The 18,445-nt window shown below is 43.8% G+C and overlaps 1 protein-coding gene across 1 annotated transcript in view; it reads left to right on the forward strand.

The window, feature by feature from the left end:
* Positions 1-2,707: 2,707 nt before the first annotated feature.
* Positions 2,708-18,445, forward strand: part of UBE3C (ubiquitin protein ligase E3C) — a 116,774-nt gene continuing 101,036 nt past the window's right edge. Inside the window, exon 1 of the mRNA XM_027573611.2 lies at positions 2,708-3,189. Coding sequence (XP_027429412.1) covers positions 3,124-3,189 — 66 coding nt within the window. The 5' untranslated portion in view covers positions 2,708-3,123. The remainder of the gene's footprint in view (positions 3,190-18,445) is intronic.

The raw sequence follows: 18,445 nt of genomic DNA on the forward strand, positions 1-18,445 counted from the left end.
GTAACCACCAACTGACCAAGACCCAGAACCATTCCACCCCCACAAAGACCTCCCTCCTGTGGCCCCGTGTAGCCCCACCGGCCCCTCCTCCCCCTCCCTAGCCCCTCACAACTACTAACACAGTCTCTGTCTCTCTGATTTTGTCATTTTGCTGTAGAAATGGAATCATCCAATCTGTAGGTGACTTGTTGGGAGTGGCTTTTCCAGTCAGCAGCATCCTGAGGGCACCTGCGATACTGCCAAACCCTATCTGTGGCGAGGACGCACCCCGGGGGGTTGGCCACCACCCTTCAAAGGACATTTTGGTTGTTTCCAGATTTGGTCGTTAGAAGAAGCTGCCATGAACAGTTATGTATAAATATTATGTGGACATACATTTTTATTTCCCTGGGATAAATGTCCAGGAATGCAAGTGCTGGGCCGTCTGGTAAGCATTTTGTTTCATTTTTTTAGAAAAAGAAATGACCAAACTCTTTTCCAGAATGGCTGTAACATTTTACTATAGGGAAGGCTGGGTTTCTCCACCTCTTTGCCAACATTTGGTGCTGTCACTATGTTGCACTTTAGTGTTTCTAATGGCTGTGTAATAGTTACGTGATTTTAACCTACCTCTTTCCACTGCCTTTTAGACATCATCGATTTAACGCCCAAGTATTTTTTTTTAAAGATTTTATTTATGGGCGCCTGGGTGGCTCAGTTGGTTAAGCGACTGCCTTAGGCTCAGGTCATGATCCCGGAGTCCCGGGATCGAGTCCCACATCTGGCTCCCTGCTCAGCGGGGAGTCTGCTTCTCCCTCTGACCCTCTTCCCTCTCGTGCTCTCTCTCTCTCTCATTCTCTCAAATAAATAAATAAAATCTTAAAAAAAATAAGATTTTATTTATTTATTTATTTGACAGAGAGAGACACAGCGAGAGAGGGAACACGAGCGGGCCCATCACACAGCACTACAGCAGGCGCACGGGCGAGCTGGCCAGAGGAGCTGCAGTCTGGGGAAGGAATAGGACAGAGGACACACTAAGGGAATCACATTCCACAGGCATTAGGCTCTGCCGTCAGCACCTGTGGTGGGGAATCTTTTACCCCCAATATATCCTTGAAAACTATCGTTAGTTTCTGTAGGGCGATAATGAGAGAATGATGTCTTCAAAAACAACCGCCCCCTTTTTAAGAGATACTGACATATTTACATGAGCTGATGTCTAGAATTCGCTTCACAATAGTGGGGAGAGTGATTAACGGATGGGGCATGAATTACACATGAGTGGCCATGAGGTGATAATCTCTGAAGCTAGGTGAGGGGTAATGGGAACTGATAATACCATTTTATATTCTGCATTACTAGGCTTGACATTTTTTACTTATAAGTATTTTTTAAAAATCTTTGAAAATCTTTCAGAGGAATCCTATTTTGATAAGCCATTTTTTCCTCTAGCATGGGGGCAGATGACTAATTCTTTAGCGGAGCGCCAAGGGAAGTACTTGGCTCACACAACGGGCCACCTCGTAAACCAGTATAGTGGTGTTCACACCACCAGCAGCAGGTGGAACCTAAGACCAAAGGAGGGGACAGCAATGCTGGGACTTTTAAAAAAATAGAAACCTCTTCCCTGCCCATGGTCCTAGTCAGTTAAAATACTTGAAAAACACCCAGCAGATGGAGGCCACACACCTTAATTCCCAACAACGCTGATGCTGGAGAACTAGACTCGGTGTTCTGGGCAATTGGGCTTCTCTGTTCCTCACCCCTGGTCTAGACCTTCAAAGGGTTTATTTGAGGCCAAATCCGAGAACTCTGAGCAGACTCACTTAGTGAGGGCACATACTGGGTATCACCCATATTTTTAATCCTTGCTCATCTGACAGGTTAAAGAAAAGCCTGATGTTCTATTTACAAAAACCTGGAAAATTTCAGGGTTGGTGAAAGTTGAATATCTTTGTTGAATCAAGGATTTCTTGACATCTCAGAGTAGCTGTATATGTTAACCCCTGAGGAGTGAGTACTCTCCCGGTGGCTTTCAAAGTTTTTTGATCCCGGTTTACACTAAAACACACTCTATGCTGCGACCTCGTTCCTACCGTGCGCGCGCAGGGCAGAATTTTTCAAACCGAGACTGAAAGTCCATCTCCCAGACCGTGTTGTGAGACGTACTCAGAGCCTTGCTAACTAGCGTTAAAGAAAGACCAGGGCACTCCGCACAGTAATGATAAATGTGAGCGGGTACAATCCGGGCTGCAGTCGCGCGTGCAGGACAGACAGCCGTGCGTGTGTGTTGGCGTGCGTGACACGTACGTGCTATGTGCACAGATGTATGAACTTGGTCACGCGTGGAACGCACGCATCCTTTACAGGGCCCGTCCCTTCGGTCTCACATCAGCCCAGCTGGGCACGGCACGGAAGGCTGCCAGCCCCGCTTCCCCGGGAAGCGCACATGCGCGTCCAGCTCCCGGGCGCAGGTGCCGGCGCTCCCCGCTCCGTCCCCCTCCACCCGCTCTCCCCTCCCCCCCGCGCCCCCGCCGCGGAGCCGGGGCACCGCGGGGCCTTCCCACGCTCCAGCACGCCGGCAACGGGCACGCGCACGCTGCCGGGCTCCGGGGAGCGCCACGGCGTCGATGGCGGGCGCGCGCGCGCCGGCGGCCCGCGGGGCGCAGGGCCGAGGCGTCGGCGTCGGGCGCGCGCGCGCCGGCGGGACCGCGCACGCCAACCCCGGCCAGCGGCCATCTTTCCTCCCGGCGGCTGCTCCCGGTGCAAGTGCGGGGTCCGCGGCCCTGCCAGCGCCCTCGGCCTCGGCCGGAGCAGTGGGGAGGCGTGGATGAGGGGGGAGGTGAGGAGGAGCCGCCCCCCCAGTGTCGCCGCCTCCCCCGACCGAGGGCAGGCCGGGCGGGCAGAGCCCCCAGGGCGGGCTCGGGCTCGGGCTCCAGCTCGGGGTCGCTCCCCGGTGCGGCGTAGTCCCACCCGCAGGAGACCCCTCCTCTCGGCAGACCCCTCCCCGCGAGACACCCCTCCCCGCGGGAGACCCCTCCCCGCGGGAGGCCCCTCCCCCCGGGGGCCCGCCCCGCCCGCCCCGCCCGCCCCGCTGCTCTCAGGGTCGGGGGCTCCTCCCAGATGGGATAAGCTGTAAAGATGTTTAGTTTTGAAGGGGATTTCAAAACGAGGCCCAAGGTGTCCCTCGGAGGCGCCAGTAGGAAGGTAAGAGCGGCCTGTGTGTGTGCGGCGTCCGGGCCCTCCCGGGCGAGCGGCGTGCGTCGGGGGTGCGGGCCCCCGGCGGCGGGCGGGGGTCCGGCCGGGGCCGCGGGGCCGGCCCGCTGCTGGGTCACCTGCTTCGGATGCTTCATAGCGCGGCTGGTGAAGAAAAGGGCTTTGTGGACCGGACTCCGCGGCAGTCCGCACGCCTTCCGTTCCAGGAACTGCAAGGGTGCTGAAGGTGGAAGCCTTTCCGATTTCGGGCTGAGGACAGAATGTTTCTTTTCAGACGTGAAAGCTGGATACTTTATCATCCTTGACTTCTGATAGCGGTTGCTCTGAGAATACTGCCCAAGGAGTATTTTCTGTTGTAGAAAGTGAACGGATGTATTTGTTAATGTCAACAATCTCTGAAATTGAGGCAGAACTCATCCTCGGCCACGTGTTTGAATCCAGAGCTGTTAGATTATTCTTCACCAGCTTTCTGGAAACATTGCTGGAGAGACTCTAGGACCGTTTTTCTGTTAGGCTTGGCCCTATATTATTCTTTTAGTTGTGTAGGGTAAGGGGGAACCGGCTGCAGTCGCTCTGTGTCCTCTCTGATGACTGGCGTCTATTGATTCAGGGATGTTGCTCATAAATAGCTCAGGGTTGGCGTTGCTTCATTCACTTGTCTCTCACCGCTTCTCCACTGTCCTGGTTCAGGGCTGCCTTTTCTGTCTGGTTTGGTGTTATCAGGTTAAAAATAAAAGTGTGGTCTGCGTACTTGTTTGAAAAGTTTAAGTGAATCTGGTTAATTGATTGTTTACCAAAGAATTTTTTTAAATGTCTTTTAAATGCTTTGTATATTCTGTTTTGCTTCTTTATTAGTATATTCTGTAGGTTACACTTAAATAACTGGATTGACATATAATCCTTGGTGGGTGCTCAAATCCAAGTAGGAACATCCTTTTAAAATCGGGCTCAGGGTGTGGGGTGTGTGTGTGTGTGTGTGTGTGTGTGTGTGTGTGTGTGATGTTTTCCTAGGGCAGAGGAAGGGAACCCAGTAGGGAGTTGGGAGAGAACTGTGCCGATAATTTTCAAGCCGTGAGATTTGCATGATAGTGATTGGTTGAAGGTAGCTGGCTGCAGAACTAAGTATTAAAACTAGGTACTGTGTAGGTATGGCAGGATTGGCATGGGTCATATTCAGTGGTTTGGGTAGTCATGAAAATTACAAATGAGATAGAGGTATTTCTGCCCTTGGAGTGTAGAAGAGGCCTTGGGGCACCTCCGGGCAGATCTAGGGTACAGGTGACGTAGAGAGCAGATGAATGAGATTGCACATGCACACAGCAAGCTGGTGACAGGTCGTCACCTCAGAATCCATGTCACTTCTTGTGACTTCTCTCTTAGACAGGAGTGCCCCTGCATGCCCTGCTTGGGTGCTGTTTTCTCAAATAGTCACACAACTCAAGTCTGAGGAAATTCTTATCTATTGATCAGAATCTCAGGGGGAGATTGCACATCTTGTTTTTAGCTGTGCAAAACAATTTTTTTTTCTTTTTGATTAAGGTATAGACTAAACATTAACTGTACGTGCTTTAGGTCATGTCCCTAGAAGAGCTTGAGGAGGTCACCTTGGTGCAAGTGAAATTGGGGGGGGGAAGGAGAGGGCAGGGAAAAGGGGTCTTCTTGCTTGGAGTCTAGCTGTAGCCCAATCCCACCAAGAACGCGGGACCATGGCTGGCATCACAGAACTGTCCTTTCTTGAGGTAAGGGGGCTAGAATTTTGTAATTCTGTCTGCACCCCCCCATATCAGTTGGTCTTTGGCTGCGGTCCGCCGTTGGGTTGAGGGTTGGAGTGTGACACTGCTGGCCCTTGGCGGAGGGCAGTTATCCTGGGAAGCTACTAAGGAGCCAACAGTAGTTAACACACAGCAGCTGGGGGATGGGTGCTCTGGCCTGGAATCTGGGTGAGAAATCAACTGCAGGTTCAGCTGGAAGGATTTTTACGAATGACTGCACCCTTGTGACCACCCCCCCAGTCAAATAACATTCCCAGCATTCCATAGGCTCCCTCCTGCTGCCTTCCATTCAATATTCCCTCTCCCAAAGATAATTGCTATTTGATCTCTGTTACTGTATATTAGTTTTGTCTGTTGAACTTCGTGTTAATGGAGTCACATACAGTTCCTGTTTTGGGGTTCGCATTCTGAGAGGTGGAGTTCATTCTCCTTGTTTTGTTGCAGTGTATGAAAACAGCATAGTCGATGCATTCTGTTTTTATGGTGTCTTCTGGAGGGCACACCCGCTCATATGCTGGGTTATGCACACACTTAGCTTAGCTCTAGTGCACGGACCTGCATTGTCTGAGGCCGTCCGTGGCCTCACTTCCTTCAACATTTCTTATTGTCAGTCCTTTAATTTTGGCAATTCTGGTGGGGGTGTAGTTTCATTGTAGTTACAGTTTTAATTTTGTTTCCTGGCAAAATTGTCGAGCACCTACAGATGCATATTTTCCTTAATTCTCTTTGGGTACAATGTAATTCCTTCCCCTAATTTATTTTTTATTTTTTTATTTTTATTTTTTTAAAGATTTTATTTATTTATTTGAGAGAGAGAGAATGAGAGATAGAGAGCACGAGAGGGAAGAGGGTCAGAGGGAGAAGCAGACTCCCTGCTGAGCAGGGAGCCCGATGCGGGACTCGATCGCGGGACTCCAGGATCATGACCTGAGCCGAAGGCAGTCGCCCAATCAACTGAGCCACCCAGGCGCCCTCCTTCTCCTAATTTAAAAGGCAAAAGGTTATAAGGGTTTTTCCTTCATGTATTAAATTATTTGTAATTTACCTCCTTTCTTGAGCTTGGTGGAAAACTGAATATTGCCACCTTTTGAATACATCTTTTCTTTTTCCAAATTAAATGAATATTTTTAATGTTTATTTGTAAAGGCTCTGTGTAGCATCTGAAACGTAATAAGGAAACTTCCATGCCCTCATTATAATCTTGTTGGAGAGATAAGACTTAAACAATTAGAAGTCAAATAATGGTAGAGAATAGTTACTACATTGTAGGTTTCTGTTGGGGCTGGTCCAGGAGAGGGTAGAGCTGGTTGGGGCTTAGCCTCGAAGGATGGATAGAATTCGGGTTGGTGGGAAACAAGAAGGGTATTCTAAGTGAGTGGAAGGGCATACACGGAGTGAGTATATACTGGACTCCACTGATTCTAAGTTACCCAGTTTCCTACTTTTTAATGTTTCTGAAGTCAGGATACATCTTGGTGGCATGACATAGTTAATGGGTAGTATTTTTTTTTCCTTTCTTGTAGTGCAGAGAAGACTACCTTAGGGACCGTTCAATTACAAGTATAGAAATCCACTGAAAATTGATTAGTAGGGGGAAAAAGTTTATGGGAAGAATATGATGGTATCTCAAAGAATGTAAGGACAGAAACATACCCAGACACCAAGTCATCAGCACCAAGGTGGTTACTCTTGGTGTTGGGCTGTGCTGTCTCCTTCATTCTTGGCTTTCTGCTGACTGGCTTTCTCTCATTTACTTGCATGTGACCTTGGCAGTGTATGATTTCCTAGTTGAGGCAGCTTACTGAGATCGTTGGATCTCAATTCCCATTTCTCAGGAGAGGGAATCTGATTGGTCTGGGTCAGCTTCCCACCTGATGAGCTGAGTCTGGGATGGGGGTTGGAATCTTTGGTACAAATAGAGCAGTCTAGATATATGAGTTGTAGAGAGCAGATTCTCCAAGAGGAGGAAGTGGTTGTTGAACAGAATGTCTGGGTTTCTGTGGACACAGGTAGAGATGTGTAACAGGCTATTGATTGTACATGTATGAAATGAGGGAGAAATCTGGGCTAGACATGCAGATTTGGTAGTTACCAACAGATAGGTGACTCAGAAAGAAGTCCCTAGGGAAGGCCTGGAGTTTGGGGTGGGGTGTGGCTTGTGGCATATTGTAACATCTAGTAAGTGAGGAGATTATTTAGGAAAGAATCACACCTGGCCTGGGGCTGGGGCAGATGGGGGGAAGCGACCACAGAGCCAGGTGCTGCAGGGGTGCAGTGAGGGAACACTAACAAATACGAAGCCCAGGGTGACTTTATGGGGTAACAGGCCACAGGGTAGTAGGACTTGGAAGTCAGACTGCAGTACGTCACGGAGTGAATGGGGAGTCAGAAAGTGGCTAGATCTTTTTTGAAAAGGACCTGAAGAAGGTTGCATTCAGGGTCTAAGGAGGTTTTGTTTTTGGGGGGATGGGAGAAACTTGAGCAAGCTGCAGGCTGGGGAAGGGGCGGGTAGCGGAGGGAGGCGTTGCAGAGCTCTCAGAGTCCTGGGGGAGGGGGGCGGGAAGAAGTAGGTGCGAGCAGAAGAGAAAAATGTATTTTTTAAATATTTTATTTATTTGTCAGAGAGAGAGCCCAAGCGGGGGGAGCGGCAGGCAGAGGGAGAAGCAGGCGCCCCGCTGACAGGGAGCCCGATGCGGGGCTCGATCCCAGGGCCCCGGGATCATGACCTGAGCCGAAGGCAGACTCTTTCTTAACCGACTGAGCCACCCAGGCGCCCCTGGAAAACTTTAAAGATAGGAGGAAGGAAATTAAAATTTCTTTCCAGCTTTGCATAGACAGTTGAGGAAGAGTGGCAGTAGAAATATTATTTCTTTTTGTCCATTGCTTTAAAAAAATAGGACTTTATTTTCTAGAGCTTTATAGAAGAAAGTCAAGCAGATGGTACAGAGTTTCCTTTTGCCCCCTCTCCTCACATTTCCCCAGTTATTAGCGTCTTCGTTAGTGTGGTTCATTTGTCATAATTGATAAGCCAATACTGATACATTAATGTTCACTCTTTGTGTTGTACTTTCTGTGGGTTCTGACAAATGTATAATGACATATTATCCACCCTTAAGAGTATCATACAGAATAGCTCATTGTCCTAAAAATCCTCCCTCCTTTACTTATTCATCCTCACCCATACTCCCTGCATCCTGTGGTATGAGTATTTAGTTTTATAAGAAACTGCAAAACTGGGGGCGCCTGGGTGGCTCAGTCAGTTAAGGATCCAACTTGATCTGAGCTCCGGTCTTGATCTCAGGGTCCTGAGTTCAAGCCCCAAATTGGGCTCCACACTGGGCATGGAGCCCACTTAAAAAAATTAATAAAAAAAAATTTAAAAATGGACAAAAGGGAACATATACAGATGGCATATAAGCATGTGAAAAGACACTCCACATCATGTGTCATCAAGGAAATGCAAATTAAAACTATGAGATACTACTACATGCCTATCAGAATGACCATTGCTATTTTTTTTTTTAAGTTGGCACTTGGTATATGTGTTGTCATGCTCCTCTGTGTACATTGCAGTGGAAAATAAAACTCTTACAGATCTGGCATTAAGTAGAGTAAAAATGTTTTCTGAGATTAGATTTAAGAATGTTAATTTATTGTCAGGACTGGTTTTATTACATTACTGTTTTATCTAGCAGTACCAGTTCTGTTCTCTTGAACATAATTGTTGGTAGCCTTCATATATGGGACCAAAAAACTGGTTCCTTGTAGCAGATAAGGTGAGGAATTCTTGATTTTGTTCTTAGGGAAATCAAGCAGACTAGAAGGCTGTGACTATTTGTCTAATTCCCTTTGTACTTGTAATCAGGGCCTAGGGTGAGGCAAGCAAGGCAGCTAAGGCACAGAATTTAGGGAGGCACTCACTCAAGTTGTACAACTGCAGGGCTTAAGGGGGCCCTTACTCTCATGGCTGGCCCTGCACCAGCGCCACCCGCAGAGCAAGAACCTCCTTAAATCTTGTTCTCCAGGTACCTAGCTTGCCTCACCAGTCCCTGTCTGGCTGTGCACACTGAAGCTGATTTTCTTGGTTAGGGACTTACTTGCCCACTGAGTCTCTTAACTAAGGTAACACATAGGAAGTGTCATAGGACTGCACAAGAGCCTCAAAAGAGTTTATAGCAAAAGCAATAGGGAGTTTTCTTCTGTGACTTTCCTTTTATTCTTATAACTTTCGTAGAATGCAGACAGCTAGAAGTTTGGAAGTTAGACATCTTATTCTTAACAGTGACCTTTATTTTATGCCATTGTAAGAGTAGCTGCTTTCTACATGTTCCTGTTCTCCAGCCGTGGCCTCTTCACACCTTCCTTTATTTACAGCGTTTGTCAACGGGAAGGCAGGAGCGGGAACTTTCTTCTGTTGGCTTGTCTCCTTATAGTTCATTGCCTTTCGGGGTAATCGGGTTAAAGATGGACATGCCTGATGGTGTAAATTGGCACAACCTACTTGGAGGGGGGGAGCAGTTTAGCATCAAAAGTCTTAACAAGGTACATCCCCTCTAATCCAGTAATTCTACTTTTAGAAATTAATCCTAAGGAACTAATTTGACGGGTGCATAGGAAAGATGTATGGGAAAAAATGATGATTGTGGCGATAGTCATCATATTAAAAATATAAAACAACCTAAATGTCTAACGGTAGGAAATTTGTTAAGCAGATGGTAATATAACAATGTAATGGAATACTATACAACCATTTAAAGTGGTCATGATGTTTGCTTATTAATATCTATATTTTAGTGTCTGTTATATTTATTAAAATGATTCATTGTTTATGGAAATAAGCAGATTACAAGACAGTACTGCAGTGAGCATTTAAATATTAGTCTAAGCAATCATGATATTGGGGCGCCTGGCCGGCTCAGGAGAGCATGTGACTTTGTTGTTTTGTTTAATGATTTTTATTTATTCGTCTGAGAGAGAGAGCATGAGTGGGGGAGAAGCAGGCTCCGCACTGAGCAGGGAGGCCGATGAGGGGCTCGATCCCAGAACCCTGGGATCATGACCTGAGCTGAAGGCAGGTGCTTAATGACTGAGCCACCCAGCGCCCCAAGCATGCAGCTTTGATCTCCAAATTGTAAGTTCAAGCACCACATTGGGTGTAGAGATTACTTAAAAATAAAATCTTAAAAAAACAAAAACCAGTCATGATATCTACTTTACCACTTTCTTAATTTCCAGTAAATGAAGGACATGTTCTCTATTCCAGTGTAATGGTGGCTTAAAGCAGTACATTCTTGCCATTTCAGTCAGTTTTGTGGGACAGATATCTGAGGGCAGCTTGTGGGGTGGTTCTGGCTCAGCATCTCTCAGAAGCTCAGGTGTCTAAAGCTCTGACTGAACTGGGGATCCACACCTAGGCTCGCTTGTCCACGTACCTGAAGTTAGTGCTGGGTCTTGGTGGGGGGTGTCAGTCTCCTGCTACCCGCACATCTCCTGAGGGCTGCTTGAATGTCCTCATGACGTGGCATGTGATGTGAGAGGGCAGGAGAAAACAGCAGGCCTGTACGAGGTAGTCCTGAAGGTCACATACGCTTTCGTCCTATATTCGGTTTGTCCATCCAGTCCACCCTCAAGGTGAAAGGTAAAGTTAAGTTCCACCTCTTAAAGGCAAGCAGCATCAAAGAATTTGTGGAAATATTCTAAAACCCCAGAAGGGGTGTCAGTTTTAGCTAAGTTGTAAATGCTAATACCACATGACTTATATATGTTATTTTTCTATCTCAGCCTATTCAGATTTAAATATTATGGCTTTCCTTTTCTTCTATATTGAGTCAGTAGTTACTAGCTATGTAACTATTATGTAAATAATGAAACAGTTATAAAGCAAAAATTGTTGACCAAATAATTTTTCAGTAGGCATTTTGATGAAACTTAGTTGACTCGGAGACAACTTTGTAGCTCTTTGCCTTGGAAACTTAAGCAGATGATATTTATTTGCAGCAATGTGAATTTACTTAGGTCATTTGCCTCTTTAATCCAACCACCCTTGGAGAAAAGGGGGGATATACAGTTGGGCGGGGGGGGGGGGAGTAGATAATTTTGGAGTGAGCGTCACCATGACAACCGTAGGGCATGAGGCAGACACACATGGATATGGAAGAGAGGTGAGTGAAGTAGGAGAGTATCATGGTAAATTTTTGCTCATTGGGAATTTTTTTGGACAGTCCTATACCAGAATGAAGGGAGGAAGCTTGTTTTCCTTTTCTTTTAGTACTGTGTGTGTCCTGTTTCCAGAACTCTGGAGTTCTGGCAGATGGTATAAGGTTATTGCCATAGGCTTTTGTGTGCTGGACTGGGTTTCTTACTGCTGTTTATGTATGCACATTGTTGCCATCAGTGAGAAGGAACAGCATAGAGAGAGTTGTCCAGCCACGGAGGAGTGGTATTCACCTACAGATTGTTCAGCATGGCTGGAGTCAGGGTAGGAGAAGAGAAGGCTGGGGACGGGCAGTCGGGGGCCAGATCACAGAGGGTTCTGGGGGTCACACTTGGCATATCCAGGCACACTGGTGAGCCAGTGAAGGATTTTAAGCATTGAAGTGAGGTTTTGGGAGAGATGAGTGCGGGGCAGTACAGGTGGTTGGAAGCCAGGTGAGAGATAGGTGTAGCCGTGCAGAAGAGTAATGAGGGCCTAAAGCCAGGGGGGAGGCTGAGTGGAGCGGAATTGAAGAGCTGTTGAGGAGGCAGAATTGATGAGCTCTGCAACGAGAGGGTCCCTCCAGGTGTTTGGGATTACCAGCCTGGATAGTGACTCCGGGAACCAAGAGGATGTTCCCTTCCTAGGGGCCTGTGCAATGTGAGATGTTTGGGGATGTTCAGGAAGCACTGGTTGGGACCTTTGGGTAGACCCTGGGCGTCCATCAGTAGGTGGTTGAGATTGTGAGATGCACCGGAATCCTCGGGAAAGCGTTCCTCTGAGAAGACTTGTAGGGTCAGAACAAAACTCTGAGGGATGCCAACATTTACAGAGAAAGCAGAGAAAGGGGCCATGCAGTCAGGGCCCGGTGAGCAGAAAGCCTGCATGTATGTCCACACGTGGGTGGCCACACTCGCCATCAGACAGCAGTCGTTACTGACGGAGGCAGAGTGTGCAAAAGCAGGGCTCATTGGAGGACCGCGTGCCTTATGTATGAGGCTTGATTTTGAGGCTCTTTGTTTTGCTCTAGCCATTCCTCCCTATCTTCTGTCTGACTCTATGTTATCCCAAAGCTGAGAGTTAAGTCATTCAATCTGTTTTCTAAAATTAAAATTTTGTTTAATTTTTAAAAATTACTATACATGCTCATTGCATGAACTTTGTATGAAGTATGTATGTTTATGCTTTATTTTTGGATGTTTAGGTTATTTTTATTTTATTGTGAACAACATCTTTAGAGCCAACAATTTATCATTATTTTTTAGGTTAAATTAAAGAAGTTGAATTGCTTGGTCAAAGTATGCACATTGTAAAGGCTTTTGATACGCTTTGTTCTCTAGAAAAAACTGTATCGGTGTGGCAGTTAAGTGCTGCCTGCACATCGTTGCCTTGCTGTCAGCCTCCGAGGACATTTTTGTCTCCAGGGAGTCCCATTTCTCTCTTTCCTTGTTGCAGTGACATAGGAGGCTGTCCTCCATATTTGTCCTCCTGCTGGGCGTTTGGCTTGTTGTGCCCCCTCATTTCTCTGTGACTCCTGGAGGCGTCCGCACTCCATGTCACATCCTTCCGAGGGAGACATCAGAGCTCATCAAGTCCAGAACTTGAGTGAAAACTACCAAGCTCAGGACCCCTGGTCTGTTCTCCATGATGCTCTGCTATGTCGTGTAGCCTGCATGTCTGGCGTCTGCCTCCCACTTTATTTAACGCTCTCCTTTAACCGCGGGGGAAGTCAAGGAACATGGATGGCCTGCAGGCACTGAGAAGGTGGTTCTGATAAAATCCTACATCTTTTTTAAACTAATTTTCCTTACAATGAAGCTTTAAATGCTCTAATATTTTTAAGGAACATGAGTAAACTCTAGTGTTGGCAAGCAGCATGATTCATATCACGTCTTTGCTACAAAATGTGAAATTGTTAAAAGTACAACGGAAACCGGAAGAAATGTTTATCTCCGTAACCAACGGTCTGTGATTTAGTTGCTTATCTTTTTTGGGCTTCTCTTTTTCACATCTTGTAATATGAAAGTTGTAATTCTTGATAATGAGAAAGTCAAACTGAATTATTACAAATCTTCCTTGCCTAAATAATGTTTCCATTTCCAGTCTCAAGACGAGGGGCCTTTGAAACAGTGTTAACTTTTTTTTTAATTGAAAAAAATTTTAAAAAGTGAAATCCAGCTAAAGGGCTTATAATGAAACCTTCCCCTCACTGAAATTCCCAATATCCCCATTAGTACCAGTTTCCTCAATGTCTGTTCAGAACTACTCTAAACATAAATATATTCCCCATCACTTTTTCAATAAAAATGAGGGAATATACTGTTCTACTTAGTGTTGTAGCTTAGTGATGACTCTTTAGGTCTCGGTAGTTCTGTTTTCACAGGTGCATGCTATTCCACACATGGTTTGTGTCATGTAACCACTTCCCTATTTATGTGTGTTTCTGTGTGTCTGTGTGTGTATGTATCTATAGGTTATTTCCAGGGTTTTGCTATTAAAATGGTGCCATATTTACCATCCAGTTCTTATATAAGAAAAGGAAATCTTTCAGAATTTGTTATAATGGGATTAAACTATTACATTTTGCTTTGGATACTTTATTTTAAAGTGAGCTCTTGTCTACTTATAATGTTTATTGTAAAAAAAATTTAATATATACTGAAATGAAGAAAAACTACCTCTTCGGAACCCTACCCTCCATTTAGAAATAAAACACTGCTACTATGTGGGTAAATTTCTTTCTAGTTTTTTTCTATATATTTGTTGAATTAGGAATCATATTGCACATTCTGTTTTATAAATATGATATTTAGTAATTTATTACTGTAGTTGATGCACCTTTAAATATTTTTTGCATGTACATGAAGTTGGTTGCTCTTATATTTTCATAGAGGTTCTTAGGGAAAAACCCACATATCATAGATTGTGTATTATTCACAAATAATACTTTTGCTAACATTTAACATTTTAATTAACTCAAAAGGAAATGTTTTACTTGAATATTCTTTGAACTGTGTAAAACTGTGCTTATTATGTTAGTACATGAGAGTGGGAAAATACTAACTTAAAACAGGTGTGAAACTGATTACTCTATCTACACTGTTAAATGAAGTAAATTGCTAAAGGAAGATAACCCAAGTAGTGAAACAAAGGAAACTTTGTTGTTTTTAGAAATTAAGATATTAATAAGCCTGCTAGCATTCCTTTTATAAATGATTAGCCCATTTGAGCATTTGGTGTATGCAAGGCATATTATATAAATGTACTTTGACTTCAGTGACCATAATGTTTTTTATTCTGATAGTTAATGAAGTCTAATTTAAACTATATATGACTTAACATTTTAAAAAACTTCATTTTGTTACTACTAAAGGTATCTGCATTTAAAAAAGGCATTTTCCCCCCATTTAAAAACCTGTTTGTTAATGGTATTTTTGAAGTTTGGCCATATTTAATTTTCAGAGAAGATAAGATATTGTGCCTCAAGCTCAAAGATCAAATAGAGAGGTTTGCTGTAATTTACTCTTGTTTACATTTTGATGAAAAGGGTTAGTGTCACAGCGGTGGAGGTGAGATTAGCGTTGAAAGTAACATGTACCCAGACCTCCCGAAGAACAACAGGTTTAGTCATTCCAGAAACACTTGATGAGCGTGTTTTATGAAACTGGTATATAATTGCCCTTCGAATTCCTAACTTTTCTAGACCTGTAGAATTTAGAAGGTAAAATGTCTTCAAGTACATGTATAATAAGTTGGAACCAAAAACTTGTTAAGAATCAAAATCTGAATGTTCTTTTTACTGGTACTTTATTATTCTTTTCCTCCCAGCCACTTCACTGTGGATTTTTTCTTGGTTATGTTGAGCTGTTTTTAAAAATTAATGTTCTCACATAGCTTCATTAGTTTATTTTTACAGAAAAGTGAAAGTATTCCATGGGCATGGATAATAATTCAAGCAGTAGGAAATAACAGTGCAAAGTAATCACAGTCTCCCCACCTTTCAGTCCCTCAGTCCCTGATCCTACGTCACACTCTCACAGGTTCTTCCCTGTCGTCTCGGCTAGTCTGCACACGGAATCGTCAGGGGCATGCTCTTCTCTTACTTGAGCACACTGTAGAGGATGTTCAACAGACTGTGGCACCTACCCCCTGAGAATACATCTTGGAGATAGTTGCAGTTCAGTGCAGGTGGATGGACTGCATCCCTTTAAAAAGCTGGACGATCCTCAGTGTAATGAATGTTTTGTAACTTAGTTAGCTGTCATGTATTTTAATGGCCGTTTACTGTCTTTTTTGGTAATTTAAGCAACATTGCAGCACATATCCTTGTATATGTGCCTTTAATATGTACAGGCTAAATTCCTAGAAGTGCTAGGTCAAAGGCTATGCACATTTTGAATTTTAATAGATTCTCCTATATTGCCAAGGCAGGCTTATCAGCAAATGAAAGTAGCTGCCATCCTCTGTAACTCACAGCATGCTATCTGAGTTTCTTTGCCAAACATATAGGTCAAAAAGCCTATTTCATTGTGTCTCTATTGCATTTTTTCCTCAAATGAGTAAAAATGAAGTTCTTCTGTTTAAAAGATTTTTATTTCCCTCTGCACTGTGTATAGCTTTTGCTAATTTTTCTATTTGATTGTAGATCTTTTTAAATTATTTTGGAGAGCTTTTACAAACAGTTGGTTTTGCATTGTTACAAATATTCCTATTTTTGTCATTTTATTAACGTGTGTTATATTTTTCTGTGTAGAAAGTTCTTTTATGTACTCAAATTTATTTTTTAAATAAGTAATGACAAACAATAACAAGACTTAATGTGTGATATATCTGTCTTAAACTTTTATTCCACATGGGAGTTTTTTAATTCTCATATTATCTTCACATATTTTTATAGTGCTTTATACACACACACGTACACAAATCTTACATCAATCAGGGATCTCTTGATGTGAAGACTAGAGATACATTGTCGTTTATTTAGGTCATGCAGTTTTTCCTATCATATTTATTGAACAGTACACTTCCTGTATAGATTTGAAATGCCACCTTTATCACATGCTGAATCTGTTTCCATATGAGTCTTCCCGGAGACCCTCTGACGTTGACCTGTCTAGTCATGCTTTACCCTTATTGTATAGGTCACTGTTTATCCCAAAGTGTGTGATGATTTAGGTGGCATGTACGAAGGAACATTTTAAAAACTTAGCAGTGTTTGTTTCAGTGTCCAATAGAAAAATATGACTAGGGTGTCAAACCTGTGATTTCTCTGAAATGCTAGCTCATGGTGAGATTAGAGTTAGGGAGCTTTGTGGTAAGCTAGGCTTGCCAGTGATCTGTCAGTATTCAGTGGTTGCAGTTTGGGAATGTATGCATACATAATGTGGGCTCTGTATATAGTCTGTGTTGCTAGTGTGCATTTCTGTATACTGACTCTTCTTATGCATTGTTGTAGGTTTGTTTATTTTTCTAGCAGCATGATGAAATTTCACTTTCAGAAGCTGATAATTGTGTACTCGTGTGAGCTACACGTAGGTATTGGTAATAGCAAATTAGGATCATGCCTATGCCTTTATTTTTTTCCACCTAACTGCTGTGTCTGACATGCATGGGTTAGGTTTTATAACAACAGAAAATGTGTCATTTTTAAAGCCTGAAGGTAAAGATTGTCTTACAAATTAAGGCACTAAGGATAATTATGATTGTCATCATATATCTTCATTTATAATAAGGACCACGTTAATGACCCACTGGAACTAGCTTTTTAGTCTTGTAAACTTACAGCCTGCATAGGAAACACAAACAAATATGATAAAGATTTTGGAGGGGCGCCTGGGTGGCTCATTCGGTTGAGCATCTGTCTTCATATCAGGTCACGATCCCAGAGTCCTCAGATCGAGCCCCGGGTTGGGCTCCCTGCTCAGCGGGAGCCTGCCTCCTCTCCCGCTCCTCCACCTTGTGCTCGTGCTCTCTCTCTTTGTCAAATAAATAAATAAAATCTTTAAGAAAAAAAAAGTTTTTGAAACGTGGTTTTTCATGCACTGGCTGAGAGAGAGAACCTATCCCATTATGAGCCAGATGTCAGTGTGAAACCACCACGCTCAAGCTTTATTTTGAAACCATAAGGCATACCACCCCCAACCTGTTAAACTTTTGGGAACAAACAGGAAAGGTTTCTAAATAGCCTGAAAGTAAGTGCAGAATGAGATGGTGAGTTAAAATGAAAAGCTGAGAACACTTCATCTGGGGCATTATACTTAATTGCAAAGGCTAGAGCTGGTAATTAGCAAAATACATGAAAAGTTATGATGAAAAGTGGTGATTAGTAGCAAAACAAATAACATAGTTGTTGAGATTCCTTTGTCCAGTGAGTTAGTTCATTGTTCACTTATAAACAATTAGGGCCAGTTGTTAATCTCCCAGGGAAGACAGACTTGGTGCTGCTCACTGCCAACCAAGGAGCTCACTGACATTTTGAAATCAGCACATCCTTTGCTGTTTGTCAGCTATGAGTTGAATAAACAAGTCCATGAAAACTTTTTTGTCTAACTCATAAATTAGAGGAAATCTTTTAAAATGTGTTGATGACTTCATGACAGACTAACAGACTTACCATGTGCTGTCATGAGAAAAGCAGAGTTGGTACAGAACACTATGGTGGTTCAGTAGGAGGTTTGATCCGGTGTGTTCCAGCCCCAGAAACTGGACCCTTTCGTATCCAAAAAGCAGTTTTGTTCATCTCCAGGATTTAAGAGTAGTACCTGATAGAATGTCAGTTCATCACTCCTGTGGCAGGTGACTTACTCCTCTAGCTTTGTGAAGATCTGAGCAGTAAGTACAAGCACCCACTTCTTCCTGTACTGAGCTGTACTGAGAGCAGAAAGGTCTCTTGATAGTCACTTCAAGAGGAATGGCAGTTCTTTGTGGAGTAAACCTTTTACCTGAAGCCATGGGAAGCACACCTTGATTGTGGGAGTAAGAATTGCAAACAACTTCAAGAAAGTCTTTTGAATACCATATGTACAGAGTTAAGAGTGATGGCCTCCAGGAGTGTGGCGAGTGGATAGACGCAAGCCCCACCTGCTTTTTAAAAAATCATCGCGAGAATAGTACTAAATAAAAGGACACATTCAGAAGATCAGGCCCTGGAGACTTTCTTGAAACTAAAGTTTGTTGAACCAAAGTCACACTTGGTGTGCTGGCTAGGAATTCATTTTTAGAATCCAGTTCTGTCAGAGAAGGCAATTAAATAACATTTGCCTGATGAATGATAAACATGTTA

Source organism: Zalophus californianus, chromosome 12 (genome assembly GCF_009762305.2).
Source record: "Zalophus californianus isolate mZalCal1 chromosome 12, mZalCal1.pri.v2, whole genome shotgun sequence".
Taxonomy (NCBI): Eukaryota; Metazoa; Chordata; class Mammalia; order Carnivora; family Otariidae; genus Zalophus; species Zalophus californianus.